The 16,339-nt window shown below is 44.2% G+C and overlaps 1 protein-coding gene across 4 annotated transcripts in view; it reads right to left on the bottom strand.

Annotated features, from left to right (window-relative positions):
* COL24A1 (collagen type XXIV alpha 1 chain) overlaps positions 1 to 16,339 on the bottom strand; it is an 808,926-nt gene that overhangs the window by 446,591 nt on the left and 345,996 nt on the right. For all 4 annotated transcript variants that reach the window (XM_063427613.1, XM_063427615.1, XM_063427616.1 and 1 more), the window contains one exon: positions 15,606 to 15,659. In XM_063427613.1, the coding sequence (XP_063283683.1) occupies positions 15,606 to 15,659 (54 nt within the window). The remainder of the gene's footprint in view (positions 1 to 15,605; positions 15,660 to 16,339) is intronic.

The following is a 16,339-nucleotide window of genomic DNA, read 5'->3' as shown; positions in this document are numbered from 1 at the left end:
TTAAACTAAAGTTGTTTTAGTCATGAAAAGTTTAGTTTACAGCACTGGAGGTTCTCTCCATTATGACAAACTAATAAGACTCCAGGGTTACGAAGACCAAATATATCTAACAGGGACCAACACAAACATGTAGATAAGGGATGGGAGGAGGAATGGAGACAGAGGTACATTAAGGTGTCACCAAGGTAAGACAAGAGGGCAGAAAAGAAAATGGTAATGCCACAAGGCAATCCCATAGGGCATACTGTGACATATGTATCAGTGTGGGAGGAGGACAAGGGCTGTTTCAGATAGAGTAGCCCTATCCACAAATGCTAGCCAAAAAGTCATAAATGTGTAACTGTTTCCATCCTTCCAGAACAAGTTTTGGAGGAAAAGATAAGATTCTGATCTTTACCTCTTAGCCGATATGCCATTTTTCTTAAGTTTCGTCAACTGGTGGGAGGGCTTGATTTTTCCCATGTATATGCTATGCTTGTTTTAGAAGCTAAAGAATATGTATTATTACTGTAGGTAGTGACAACTCCATTTCAGAAGGGAGCATATGTAAAAGATAAATTTGTGGCTCAAGAGGCAGGGTTATTTTCAATGTTGTGGAAATCACCCCCTGTATTTGCCTCCAGTAAGATTCTAAGCATCAGCAGGACCAAAATACATGCAACAAAGAGCCTCTATGCATGTCACATCTCCAGAATGCTGGAGACTTATCTGCATATATGTGAGATAGCCTAGAGGGCACCATGTACCATCTCATAATCAACTTACAGTAGGCTTCTCCATGGGAAATGCTTCTTGAGGACCCCTTGGTCATTAATATTGCTTTAAACCATGATGTCATGGGAATGGAAACCCACCCAAGTCCCTCTCATAATGCTGCATTATGGCAATTTCCTGTTGGCAGAAGTGTCGTTAAAAGTATTATAGCACACAGAGAGGGGTTAAGCTTTGGACCAGTATTCATGCATGTGTGTCCTAGAGGAGGTGGCACTGCAGGGTCTAGCTTAGTGATATTGTGTGATTGTAAGACACTTTTAACTGGCAGATATGTAAATATTTATTTTATGGGAAGCATAAATTCTTTGTCTTGAAAACTTTTAATCAGTGAGGCGGTGCAAAAATTCCGCAAGTGGTTAAAACATTCAGATATAAATCTGGTGTGAGTGCTGATAACGCATTAAGTGGGCCATAGAGAGAATCTAAATAGTCCACATACATTTTTGTGCCCATTATTTCCAGCATTGGAGCATAATTCTGGTGGATAGGAGTACACTGTATTTGGTTTCCATTGGGCACCTTTAATGTCCAAAGTAACCTATCCAGCTTATGTGGGAGTGTGCAAGCTTCCTCCATCTTTCCCAGATAGGTTTGTTCGGTCTTGATATAATTGCCAGCAGTGATTCCTTATAATAAATCATGATGTTAGGTATCCTCACACCCCCTTGGTAAATGGAAGCCATATCAGTCTATTCGCTTCCGTTGGCGGCTTCTTCTTCAAAATATGAACATTAATAATTATTTGAAAGTGTTTTATCATTGTGGTGGGCACAGCAATAGGGATGGTGTGGAAGAGATACAGGATATGGGGCAATATCATTTTAATGGTGTGTGCACGACCCAATTACAACACCTCCACGTCCCCCCACTTGGTCAATTGACCATCCAGCTTGTGTAATAGAGCTACATGGTTTTCTTTAAGTAATAGAGGTTGCGATTGTGTTCGTTTTATGCGTAGGGAGGCAAGAGATACTCAACGTCAATCGTATAGGTAGGTGTGTCTGAGATTCCTATGGGGAGTTCTTGAGTCATCGTTATATTGTTTTTGTAGTAGGAGACCTCACCATATGTGCTTAAAAGTGCGGTGAGAGTCGGGATTGAAATATAAGGATTAGTCAGAAATAGCAGCACAACCTCTGCATAGGGAACTACTTTTTGGTCTCTGCACAGGGTCTGTAAGCCACTAATCTTTGAGTTTATTGTGTCTGACTAACAGTTCTGTTAGAGATGTTAAGTGCCTGAGACAGGAAACCGATATTACATTTTTTTGCAGAGGGCTTGGTATAAAGGGCTAAGATGTTTTTTTTATGAATTTAGGAGAGAATCCCATTTTGAGTAAAGTGCTGCTCATGTATGACCAGTTTAATTGGTAACATGATTTATCAGCATCTAATGCATTTTAGATTGTTGATAATTGGATTTCAATTTCCTAGCCAACAATTTCCCAGCTTTATTGTCATGTATATAGTGTGTGCCTTTGTGTTTTTCAGTAACTCTGAGTGCCAATATGTCCAATTCTTGTTTTCTTAGAGAACATGTTGTACTGTAGAAATTCCCTAGTGTAATAACATGCTTATGAGTATGATGACCGGAGCATTGACCAGTGTTAAACAGACTGGTATTCCAGAGCTTATAAGCTCAGATAAGATAATCAGCTTGTGCAGCTCATAATTTCTGATTAAACATAAAAAAAAATTATTGTTTTGTGGTTTCCCATTTTTATTTTTTTTATATTTTTTTAGCATACACATGGTTAGAGCTTAACTATGCCCGTCTGCATATTATTGCGGCGCGCTCTATCTTCCATGTCGTCCATCTTATGCTTTAGGGAGGTGAATTCTTCCTCCAGCTTCAAAACCTTGTCTACCACTTCATTGTGGGTTCCACACAACTCCTCCATTCTGTTTTCCATGTGGTCAGTCCTGCTGCGGAGTTCTGCCAGATCTTTGTGGATTGCAGCAGTAATCCCTGTAAAGTCCTCTTGTATGGTAGTTCTGAGCTCTTGCAGCATGTTGTTCAGGGATATATATGTAACAAGATTCATGTCCAGTATACTCTACGAGGAGGGGGGGGATGATGTGGTCTGTTCGTCTCCATCTTGCTCATGCCGACCCCGGTCTTTTTTACTTTGACGGATCGGGTCCGTTAGTTTGAGCTGCTTTGACGGTGCCATTGGGATTACAGGTGAGTATGAGCTTTCTGGTAACAGTTTTTCCCAGTCAGTAATGCTGAATTTTGGCTTATTTAACGCTGTAGGCCCATAGAGTGTGGAGCTCCTACTCCACGCGACCTCGCTTGATGGCTCTCAGATACACCTCCCCTATTATTATTGTTAATAAGGCAGTAACGTATACTGCAGTGCTGTATACAATAAGTGGACTAACAAGCAAGTAGTTTTAACAAAATGAGTTGGACGTACAAGAACTGATAAAGATACTCAAGGTCCTGGTTTAAAAAAATAAATTTAAAAAAAGTTACATTCTAAGGGAGGGTACCAAGAGATAAGCGTAAATTGTATTTCATGCATAGTAAAAGGTAGCTGCAAGGGTAATTTTAACTTTATGATTTATTAATTGTTAGATGAGATGGGGGATGGTAGATGGGAATTTTTTTTTATTATATATATATATATTTATGTATTTATTTTTAAATCACTGAATCATCAAATTGCCATCACAGTAATTTACCTGTGTAATCATGTGTCTGTGTCAGTCTACTAATTATCAATTAAACAGTAAGGGGAATAAAATATATTCTGGAAAAAAAAGTAGAACAGACTAAATGATGAGAATGTACTGTATATACACAAACCAAAATCAACCAAAATAACCTAAATGTAATAGAAGTTGCATTTTATACACTGAAAAATCTAATGAAAACACCCAACATAATATTATTAAGATAACTTTAACAGAATAAAGAAATACATTTTCCTGTGGCTAATCATAGAAGCATCACTTATCGGTAGCTCCACCCTCAAAAAAATAAACATTTTTTATGTTTAATCAGAAATTATGAGCTTAATTTGAGCTTATACGCTCTAGAGTACCAGTCTGTTTAACACTGGTCAGCGCCCCGGTCATCATACTCATAAGCATGTTATTACACTAGGGGATTTCTACAGTACCAGGAAAAGAAGAGGACAGGAAATTTTATTCAAATGACCAAGTGTATAAAGGGTCCCTCCTCCCCTCACACACCAGTCTTTTTTCTGTCCTCAGACAGACAGGATTTTCCTAATTTTAAAATGGGCTGAAGCTGCAGGCTAAAGTTCACTCTCACCACTAGGACCGCCAGGGATTGAGAAAGATCCCCCCTCCCTGGCAAAAGTAAGAAGGGAGAGGGGATCTAACATACATACATTTAATCTGCCCCTCACAATAACTTTCACATTCACACACTGCCCCCAGGGCCGGCGCGTCCATAAGGCGGCACAGGCGGCCGCCTTAGGGCGCACGGGCTCTGGGGGCGCAAGATTTCAGTGACCGGCAGGAGGGAAGCTCTCCCTCCTGCCGGGCCACCATCTCGGCCCCCGGTGCTGTGTGCGGCTGTGCTGAGATCAGACACGGCGAGGGAGCTCTAACCTCTCTGCTCTGCTCCCTCGCGCGCTGTCTGTCTGCTGATACCGCGGGAGCCGGAATATGACGTCATATTCCGGCTCCCGCGGTATCAGCAGACAGACAGCGCGCGAGGGAGCAGAGCAGAGAGGTTAGAGCTCCCTCGCCGCGTCTGATCTCTCAGCACAGCCGCACGCCGCCCAGCAGCCCCACTGGACCCCAGGGAAGGATTCATCATCCACACCAGCTCTCCAGGTAGGGAGGCTGGGTGGATATTATTTATTTATAAAATAATTAGTGAGTGTATGTGTCTCTGTGTGTGTGTGTGTGTGTGAGTGTATGTGTCTGTGTGTGTGTGTGAGTGTATGTGTGTGTGTGAGTGTATGTGTGTGTGTGTGAGTGTATGTGTCTGTGTGTGTGAGAGTGTATGCGTGTGTGTGAGTGTATGCGTGTGTGTGAGTGTGTGCGTGTGTGTGTGTGTGTGTGTGCGTCTGTGAGTGACAGTGTGCGTCTGTGAGTGACAGTGTGCATCTGTGAGTGACAGTGTGCGTCTGTGAGTGACAGTGTGCGTCTGTGAGTGACAGTGTGCGTCTGTGAGTGACAGTGTGCGTCTGTGAGTGACAGCGTGCGTCTGTGAGTGACAGCGTGAGTGTGTGCTTCTGTGAGTGACAGCGTGAGTGTGTGCGTCTGTGAGTGACAGAGTGTGCGTCTGTGAGTGACAGAGTGTGCGTCTGTGAGTGACAGAGTGTGCGTCTGTGAGTGACAGAGTGTGCGTCTGTGAGTGACAGCGTGTGTGTCTGTGAGTGACAGCGTGTGTGTGTGAGTGACAGCGTGTGTGTGTGAGTGCGTCTGTGTGTGTGCATGTGAGTGTATGAGTGTGTCTGTCAGTGTATGAGTGTGTGTCTGTCAAATCAGTGAGAGTATGTTTGTCATTGAGTCTGTGTGTGACTATCAGTGTGTCTGTCAATGAGTGTCAATCAGTGTGGGTCTGCCAGTGTCAATGAATGAGTGTGTGTCAGATCAATGAGTCTGTGTCTGTCAGTGACGTCTGTGTGTTTGTCATTGAGTGTGTGACTGTCAGTGTGTACAGAGTGTAGCGGAATGCGGTACAGGAGCTTCTGTTTCCTGTACCTGGCCAGACTGACAGGAGGTGCTCACAGAGAGAGCACTCCCTGTCAGTTCGGCCGGGTACAGAAAACTGAAGCTCCTGTACCGCGCTCCGCTCCGCTACACTCTGTACACACTGACACACCAGGAAGGGGAGTGTGACCACTAAAGGGGTGTGGGGTGCACCAAGGGACCATTAATGGTCAGGGAGGAGAGAGGGGCTGGTTAAGAGGCACATAGGTGAAGATGTTTTTTTTTGGGGGGGGCGGAAAAATGCATCTTCGCCTATGTACCTAAAAATCCAAGCACCGGCCCTGACTGCCCCCCACATATTTCCCTCCCCCCACACTGTACCCCCCACCACACACACTGTACTCCCCCCCCACACACACACTGTACTCCCCCCACACACAAACACAAACTGTACCCCACACACATGCTGTGTCCCTCACACACGCTGCGTCCCTCTATGCAGTCCTCACACACAAAGACACAGACACTGATGGCTCTATATCCTACTAGAGCCCTTATCCTGGCAAACTCCAGGTAAGTTGTCAAACTGTTCTAAAACGGTTTGACTACTTATTCTGGGAGGGCACCACGGCACTCCAGGCACCATAACCACTACAGAGAGCTGTAGTGGTTATGGTGCCTGGATTGTTCCATTAACCCCTTAAGGGCACATGACATGTGTGACATGTCATGATTCCCTTTTATTCCAGAAGTTTGGTCCTTAAGGGGTTAAATAATCTACCAGTGCCCCTCCTGAGATTAGGTTCTGGATCTGCCCCTGCCTAAATCATCTTAAAAATGGCTGCTGTCTCTGCATGCTTGCCTGCCTGTGACGGACCGCCTGCCACCCCGACTGGGTGCCTCCGTCGAACGATGCTCCTAGTGCTCGCCAAGGACCATCAGCACCGCACTCGACACCATAACCACCGCAAACCCCACAAACCGCCGCAGCTTGGTTGGGGTTTCGCAATTCTCCACCAACCCTGGACCCAAGACCGGGTTCCAGCTTCCAGTGGGTGAACCTCTTCTTAGTCCAGAGAGCGAAACAGGAACAGGAACAGCTCTTACAAGAGCTAGTGATTATACTCTGGGGAGTATAGTGATTATAGCAATCCCCAGAGTGTAATTCTCCAATCCCCCAAATATGAGCCAAGACTTCATGAAGGGTAGAATAGGTCTCTTTAATGCAAGTCAGCACTCACAATTTATACAATTCCTCAGGCCAGAGGCACACCACCTGGACCTGATGGAACAGAGGCACACAAAGGACAATACAATACAGAACAATACAACAATGTCTGACACTCCCACATACAGTGCACAGTCCCACAAGCAGAAAAAACATAAATTTTTACAAACCCCAAAAATACAACACATCCCCTGATAGCCCCGATCTGGGTGAACAACATATCCAAAAATCACCCAGATCGGTTCAGGGGTTCAGGAATTTCCTGGAAGTCTTATTTTTGCCCCACCGTGCACATGGCCCCATGCCCAAAACAGTTCCATACACTCGACAACAAAACACTGCTGGACAATTTAGGATGGCCGCCGCCACATGTTTGAATCTGTTCCAGTTAAAAGTCCAAGGTGCGGAAACTATGCCTTTAAAATCCAATATGCCCAAAAAGTATTTTGAAAAGTGCAATATATCCCAGGGGCCATAGTCACAGGGTAAGAGGCTGGCAAGCACGACTCTCCAAATCCCAGCGACGAAGGTGTTTTCGTCACACTGCCACAGAGGCAAAGACAGGATCTCTTGGCCAGAGGCGGTTCTCTACAGTAAAGCGGCCACCTAAGGCCTTGCGTTAAAAGGGGCCTCATGGCTGCTTAAACTGTGTAATAAGAGAGCTGCAGTGCTTCACCAATATTAACTTAGGCTGCGGTTAACCACAAACCACAGCTCCTGGTTGGTTGATTGTCAACACACTCCTCAGGTAGGGTGGTCGACTGTTTGTCAGTTCATTCAGTGTTTTAAAGGTGAACAGGGTTAACTAGCGGCACATGCCAAAGGCCGGGTGGTCGGCCATTCGTGCATACGAATGGACTACAAGGGTTGTTCGTATAAAAAAGTATCAACATAGAAACAAAAGAAGCTGTATTGTAGCAGACAGAGGGGATCTCTGTAACACATGCCGTTTAGAGGTTCCATGCATGATGCAGTCCCCTCCTCCTGCACGTTAAACCTTCTGGCAATTGGTCAATTAGCGTCTTGTTACTATGCGGATAGTGCCGATTGCCAGCCAAATGCGGAGCACGCTGTGACCCCAATGACGTCACGCCGCAACGCAACCCTTCCCTGCAGTCACTCGCCTGCAGTGCCCAGAAGAAGGAGAAAAGAAGAAAAAGAGAGAAGGAGACTAGCTGAAGAAAAGGAAAGAAGAGCAAAGCAAAAGGAGAGGAGAGCAAAGCAAAAGGAGAGCAGAGCAGAGGAAAAGGAGAGGAGAAGGAGAGCAAAAGGAAAGGAGAAGAGCAGAGCAGAAAGAGAGCAAAAGGAGAGGAGAGCAGAGAAGGAGAGAAAAAGGGAAAGAAGGGGAAAGTAGAAGGAAAGCAAAAGGAGAGGAGGGGAAACTAGAAGAGCAAAAGGAAAGAAGGGGGGAAAGCTGAAGGAGAGCAAAATGAAAAGAGGGGAAAGTAGAAGGAGAGCAAAAGGAAAAGAGGGGAAAGCAAGAGGTAAGGGGGAGGAGAAAGCAGAAGAAGAGCAAAAGGAAAGGATCAGAAAGCAGAGCAGAAGGACAGCAAAAAGAAAGGAGGGGAGAGCAGAATTAGTCAAGGAGAAGAAGTGTCAGAAGAAGGCAAAGAAAAGGAGATTGGAGCAGGAAGGACAAGGTGGAAGACAAGTGATCCCTCCACTTCATCCTGGACACTGGGCTGAGGCTTTGGTACCTGATAGGCAGACTTTGGACCCCCTCATCATCCCAGGTAAAAAAAATAAAATTATATATATATATATATATATATATATATCAATGTATTCATTTTTTTGATTATGTGAGATGTAGACATATGGCTTATTTTTAAAGCAACACTGTTTACCATAACAATTTAATCTAAATGAAGTTGTTATGGTGCCAGTAGGCCCCTGGATGCTCTATTAACTTAATGGGTTAAAATTTACCCTAGATCTTCAGGTCCCCCAGCAGGAACCAGCTTCTGAAACTGAGTTTCAGAAAGGTCAGAGTGCTGCTGCGTAATGGCGCCGCAGATTGGGTATGGCAAAGAGCTACTGATTAGCATAACATCAATATCCGTTATAAAACCAGGAAAAGGTGGGCATGGATGGTTAGCTGATTCAGTGGTGCAATGGGCAACTTGACTGAATTTGCCCCCCAGGTCTAAGGCTGCCAAACATTAACAATTCAGAGGTCTTCCCTTTGGTCTAAGCCTAGCCCCTAGAACTTTCTCAAAGGTACCGGTGACTCTGATTGCCATCTTAAGAACCCAAGGTTTGAGAATGTTTCATTACCTGGATGACATTCTAGTTGCAGAGTCCTTCAAAAAGATTGTATTTCACACACAAACTGCTCTTCAATTTCTCCAAAACAATGGTTGAATTGTAAATATGGAAAAGAGTTCTCTGACGCCATCTAACCGGATCATCTATATAGGAGTAGAAATAGACACCATGACAGCATAGGTGTCACAATTCGTCTCAGTCTAGTGCAGTACCTCACAGTGCCACTACCTGTCTGTGGTGCTATTCCAGGCTCCTGCACGCAGACTGAGATCTCTTTCGGTTTCCAGCTGTCCTTACTTTCTATTTAACTTCTCCCTATTTAGTTGGGCCTCACCCTTTCTTGTTTGCCAGTTCATTAGTCCCGTTTCCAAGAAGCCTGCCCTGTCTGTCCCGTTTCCAAGAGGCCTGCCCTGCCTGCCCAGTTTCCAAGAGACCTGCACTGCCTGCCCCGTTTCCAAGAGGCCTGTCCTGCCTGTCCCGTTTCCAAGAAGCCTGTCCTGCCTGTCTCGTTTGCAAGAGTCCTGCCTTGCCTGTCCCGTTTCCAAGAGGCCTGCCCTGCCGGTCCTGTTTCCAAGAGGCCGGCCCTGCCTGTCCCGTTTCCAAGAGGCCGGCCCTGCCTGCCCCGTTTCCAAGAGACCTGCACTGTCTGTCCCGTTTCCAAGAGGCCTATTCGGCCTGTCTCGTTTGCAAGAGGCCTGCCCTGCCTGTCTCGTTTGCAAGAGGCCTGCCCTGCCTGTCCCATTTCCAAGAGGCCCGCCCTGCCGGTCCTGTTTCCAAGAGGCCTGCCTGCTACATTCAATTATCTGTTCTGTTTGTATTTTATTTAACTGCCCTACTTAAATTTTAATACACTTATGTTTTGCCTTGATTTGTGTCTATATTGGTTTCTTTGCATTGTGGGTTCCACCCTATAGAGGTTGCTGCACTGGTCAGCACCCCTTCCTGACCAAACCCCTGACAATAGGTAAATATCTCTTCAGCAGGGCCGCGGTACCTGGGGCTGGGCTGACAGCCCTAATCAGAGATCAGGCTCCTATAATCCCAACCGGCCATGTGGGAGCCAGGCGGCCGGCACAGCTGACACATGGCTGGCCGGGATTATAAAAACAAAAAAAAACACAAAAAAAAAGGAATATTGTGGCGGGGGCAGGGCTTAGCGTGCAGCGGGACGGAGCTTAGCGTGCGGTGGGGCCCTGGTAACTGCTGCATGGGAAGCAGGAAGGAGTCCCTGCTTCCCCAAAAACCAGACCCCAGGAGCTCCAAGGGATGTGGAGGTAAGAAGCAGGTGTGTGTGTGTGTGTGACTGCCTGTGTGTGTATGTGTGACTGCCTGTGTGTGTGTGTGTGACTGCCTGTGTATGTGTGTGTGACTGCCTGTGTGTGTATGTGTGACTGCCTGTGTGTGTGTGTGTGTGTGTGTGTGACTGCCTGTGTGTGTATGTGTGACTGCCTGTGTGTGTATGTGTGACTGCCTGTGTGTGTATGTGTGACTGCCTGTGTGTGTGTGACTGTTTGTGTGTGCATGTGTGACTGCCTGTGTGTGCGTATGACTGTCTGCCTCTGTGTGTGTGGATGTATTTGTGTGTGTGCATCTGCTAGTGAGTGAGCGAGCTTCTGTGTGTGTATGTGTGTGTGTGTGTGTGCGCGCATCTGCTAGTGAGTGAGCTTATGTGTGTGCATCTGCTAGTGAGGGAGCTTCTGTGTGAGTGCGCCTGCTAGTGAGTTTGTGTGTGCGCCTGCTAGTGAGTTTGTCTGTAGTAAGCATGTGTGTGATCGTGAGCTTGTCTGTAGTGACCATATGTGTGTCGATGAGCTTGTCTGTAGTGAACATGTGTGTGTCAGTGAGCTTGTCTGTAGTGAATCTGTGTGTTAGTGAGCTCTTCTGTAGGGGGAGTGTGTGCACATCAGTGAGCTTGTCTGTAGTGAGCGTGTGTGTGTGCCAGTGAGCTTGTCTGTAGTAAGCTTGTGTGTGTATCAGTTTGTCTGTACCAAATTTGTATGTGTGCCAGTAACCTTGTCTGTGTGTGTCATTGACATTGTCTGTCAATGAGCCTATTTGTGTGCATCAGTAAGATTGTCTGTGTCTGTAGGTGAGTATGCTTTACTGTATAATATAATTACCCTGAAAGGACTAATATTTTGAATTACAAGAAGAAATGTATCAATATATATATTGTGAAAGAAACGGCAGCACTCACAGTCTTCACTTAAAATCTTCTTTTATTTGCAAGATTAAAACATGGATCAACGTTTCAGTCCCTAAGTGGGACTTTCTTCAGGAGATCCTAGGAGACTCATATAATCAATCAATATGATATCATATTGATCCTGAAGAAAGTCCCACTTAGGGACTGAAACGTTGATCCATGTTTTAATCTTGCAAATAAAAGAAGATTTTAAGTGAAGTGAGGCCGTTTATTTCACAATCTGGATATCAAGCTTAAGCACCCGGCAAGTATATACCACTGGAGCCTGTGTGCAAGGATTTTCCCAGTAGAGATATATGTATCACACCATACATAGCACAATGACTTATGAGGCTGGCATAGATTTTTTTACAGGGCTGCTTCATATTCCCAGTCCGGCCCTGCTCTTCAGACAGAAGTTTCCATATTCAAAAGAAAATTCAGAAGATTTTGAAGAAGTTATTTACATCAGCAAGAGATTATATGAGTCTCCTAGGATCTCTCACTTCCACCATATGGCTGGTGAGATGGGCTTAATGGAATTCAAGAACAATTCAAATGAATTACAGAACGATTGGAACCAAGAAATCTTGATTCCTCAACAAATAAAGAACTATCTAAAGTGGTGGCTATCTCCTTGCCATCTTCAGAAAGGATTTCCTTTAGAAGAACCAAATTGGATCCGAATTACTATAGATGCCAGCCTCATAGGTTGGGGAGCCCATTTCAGATCCACCTGGACTAAGGAAACTTGGTCTCAAAGAGAAAGGAAACTACATTCCAACATAAAAGAATGTTGCGGTCACCGGCCCGCCGAGCCTCACGGCCGTGCCCGACCGGCACGGCCGCGCCGACAACACGAGCTTACCTGCTCGTCGGCGAGCCGGGAACCGCTCCTTCCGTTCTTCCAGGCATCACGCCCGAATCAAACATGGCGCCGACCACGTGGTCGCGCCTAAGAGTAGCTCCGCCCCCGAGAGTTATACCAACGTGTGCGTGACGTCACGACGTCAACGCACACGCACCTTTTGGGGTCAGAGGTCGCCCTCTGACCAATCACAGCCTAGAGAGGGGTATTTAAACCCCTAGCTTTTCCCAGTACTTTGCCCTGTCGTGGTTTCAGTTTCCTGAGAGTGCTATTTTCGTGTTTCTGATTTCCTGGTATCCTGATCCTTGGCGTTTCCCTGGTTATTCTGATCTCTGGTTTCCCTGACTTGGCTTGTTTTATCGGTATTGAGTATTTTCTGGCTTCCTTGACCTCGGCTTTCCCTTTGACCATTCTCTGTCTCTAGCGTATTAGTCCGGACATTCTAAGGTCCGGTTTACGCTCTATCCTGTTATTTTCCTTTTCTTACTTATGTATATGTTTACATAGTTTCTGCGTGCTGGACCACATTACTAGCCGTGACAAAGAATCAATAACCATCCACAAAGCTTTGAAAGTTTTTCTTCCAGATCTTCAGCAAAAATGGGTGTCGATTCAGACACACAACAGGGCAGTTGCAGCCTATGTCAATCACCAAAAGCAATCATCATCTTTCTGCTATGGAACCCCTTATGATTCTGACACATACACAGCTGTTAGGTCTAAAAGCTCTGTAAATTCTTGGAGTAGACAACACCATAGCAGACTATCTGAGCATAGAAGTTATTCAAGAGCAGGGAAGTTATTCAACCAGGAGTATGGAGTTGACACCCAGAAGTATTCAGAATGATCACACAAAGGTACCCCAAATCGACCCCATAATGAACAGGAAGAATGCTCAAGTACAGGAATTTTTCTCTCTAACTCCAGACCTTCTGTCAGCAGGTCAAGATGCTCTGTACCAGCCGGGGGAATTTGATCTGGGGTATGTGTTCCCTCCCCTACGTATTATTCCTCATTTATTAAAGAAGATTGGCATGGAAAGGAAACAGATCATTGCATAATCCCAATATGGCACAAGAAAACCCTGAAAACTTCCCCCTCAGGAACGACATTCCAGTCCAAGGCCTGGTACTTCCAAACCCATCTCAATGGAATATGGGACCATGGCTTTTGGTCAACTTTGTTAAAACAAGGCATCTCGGATAAAGTTGTTGATACACTCATTAAATCAAGGAAACAATCTACATCTTCCGGTTATCACAAATTCTGAGAAAACTTCAAATTATGGGCCCACGTTCAGATTCTGGAATGTTTACAGTCAGGTCTAGATAAAGGACTTGGTTTAAGTACACTCAAAGTCCAATCATCAGCTATATCTACGCTCCACAATACATCCTGAACTTCACACCCACTTATTTTAAGTTTTTTCAAGGCAGCTATGAGAATTAATCCCCCATCAAGAAATAGCACTCCTCCTTGAGATCTTCATCTATTTCTGCAAGTTTTAATGGAACTAGATTCTATTCAACATCTTACCTACAAAACTGTTTTTCTGGTTGCAATTACAACTGCTAAATGTATTTCCAAACTTCAAGCCTTTTCATCACTAGACTCTCATACTCTAATTTTCCACGACAGTAGTTCTTAAACCTGTTCAAAATTTCCTTCCTAAAGTGGTATCTAATATCCACTTGTGTCAAGAATTTGTTTTACCATTTTTCATTCCAAATTCTCAAACTCCAGAAGAATTAAAGCTTCATGAACTAGATATTCAATAGTATTTAATCTAATACTTGGAAACTACTAAAAAATTAAAGGAAGTCGGAAAAACTTTTCATCCTCCCTAATGGCTCCAGGAGAGTGGAAGCAACCTCTACTTCTACTATAAGACATTGGATTACAGCAGTTATAGCAGATGCATACTGGAAGAAAAACAAATCTACACCGGCCAAGATCACAGCTCACTCTACATGATCTCTTTCTACAACTTGGGCAAATTGGGCAGAGGTGTCTCCTTTCAGTAAGGCTTTTGACACTGTTGCACATAGAAGGCTTATCAATAAACTGCAATCTTTGAGTTTGGATTCCAATATTGTTGAATGGGTAAGGCAGTGGCTGAGTGACAGGGAACAGAGGGTTGTAGTCAATGTAGTATATTCGAAGCTTGGGCTTGTCACCAGTGGGGTACCTCAGGGATCTGTACTTGGACACATTCTCTTTAATATTTTTATTAGTGATATTGCAGAAGGTATTGATGGTAAGGTATGTATTTTTGCTGATGATACTAAGATATGTAACAGGGTTGATGTTCCAGGAGGGATAAGCCAAATAGCAAATGATTTAGGTAAACTAGAAAAATGGTCAGAGTTGTGGCAACTGACATTTAATGTGGATAAGTGCAAGATAATGCATCTTGGACGTAAAAACCCAAGGGCAGAGTACAGAATATTTGATAGACTCCTAACCTCAACATCTGAGGAAAGGGATTTAAGGGTGATTATTTCTGATGACTTAAAGGTAGGCAGACAATGTAACAGAGCAGCAGGAAATGCTGGCAGAATGCTTGGTTGTATAGGGAGAGGTATTAGCAGTAGAAAGAGGGAAGTGCTCATGCCATTGTACAGAACACTGGTGAGACCTCACTTGGAGTACTGTACACTGTACTGGAGACCATATCTTCAGAAGGATATTGATACCTTAGAGAGAGTTCAAAGAAGGGCTACTAAACTGGTTCATGGATTGCAGGATAAAACTTACCAGGAAAGGTTAAAGGATCTTGGAGGAAAGACGAGACAGGGGGGATATGATAGAAACATTTAAATACATAAAGGGAATCAACACAGTAAAGGAGGAGACTATATTTAAAAGAAGAAAAACTACAACAACAAGAGGACATAGTCTTAAATTAGAGGGACAAAGGTTTAAAAATAATATCAGGAAGTATTACTTTACTGAGAGGGTAGTGGATGCATGGAATAGCCTTCCAGCTGAAGTGGTAGAGGTTAACACAGTAAAGGAGTTTAAGCATGCGTGGGATAGGCATAAGGCTATCCTAACTATAAGATAAGGCCAGGGACTAATGAAAGTATTTAGACAATTGGGCAGACTAGATGGGCCGAATGGTTCTTATCTGCCGTCACATTCTATGTTTCTATGTTTCTATGTTTCTATATCTACAAGGCAGCCACGTGGTCTTCCTCAGTGACATTTATTAAACACTACAAGTTGGACAGATCATGCAATCTCCATTGTTATTTTTTCCCCACCCTTTTGAAATTAGCTTGGGTATTACCCATAAGTGATACTGCCATGATTAGCCAGGAATAAGGAAAATCTAAACCATACTTACCGTAGTTTTATTTTCCTGGCTATTTATCAAGGCAGCATCATTTCCCTCCCTAAGTGCTTTGGACTTTATAATGAACTGGTGTGTGAGGGGAGGATGGACCCTTTATACACTTGGCCTCATTTGAATCCTGTTCTGGACCTGAGGGCGAAGCTATTCATAAGTGATGCTGCCATGATAAATAGCCAAGAAAAGAAAGTTACAGTAAGTATGGTTTCAATTTCCCTTATTTTGTTTAACATGAATTAATGAACAATCTACATTTTTATTGTCTGTTATAAATACAGAAAGTGACATACCTGTGGCCCTGGTTTTCCTTTCAGTCCTGGGAGACCCAGTAAACCCATCACACCCTGTTGAAAACAACCAGATATCAGTTATTATTTGCAAAACTCTGCAATGGAAACAAAATATTTCTGAGGGAAGGTTTCTAAAAAAAAAAGAGACTCAGCGAGGTCATGAGGCTTTTATTTGACCCCACCAAACCATGACTCCGATAGATTGCAGGTCTTATATCTGGGCATTATTTATAATACCAATAAAGGTGTATGGGGACCCATTCATATTTAACCCCTTAAGGACCAAACTTCTGGAATTGAAGGGAATTATGACATGTCACACGTCATGTGTCCTTAAGGGGTTAATGTTGCTCGCTTAATTGGTTTGGTTCCTGAACAAATCCTGAACAAAGACCACCCATTAGAGCGTGGAACGTTGAGTATTCTGTACGAAAACCGCAAAGGTTAATTGAATTGAAAGGAATTTAATTGGGAGGTCGCTGTTTCGCGAAAGCTAACGCATTTTGTCGGGACAATGGATGGTGGCCATATTGTCTCCCGAACACAGGCAGCAGGACTTGGTCGTTGAGTGCCTGGAACTAATTTCGGCCAGGCACTCCCGCGAAAAAAAAAAACATGAACAGAGACCTTCTTGCCACCAATCCCCTGGAACTATTTAGGGCTTCAACCTCACTTTTATCTGGCAGACCGGTCAAAACTTCCCCGCGATGGCGATCCAAAACTACCAAACGGAT

The sequence above is a fragment of the Pelobates fuscus genome, chromosome 7 (assembly GCF_036172605.1).
Source record: "Pelobates fuscus isolate aPelFus1 chromosome 7, aPelFus1.pri, whole genome shotgun sequence".
NCBI classification, from domain to species: Eukaryota; Metazoa; Chordata; class Amphibia; order Anura; family Pelobatidae; genus Pelobates; species Pelobates fuscus.
This window is presented reverse-complemented; position numbering and strand designations above follow the sequence as displayed.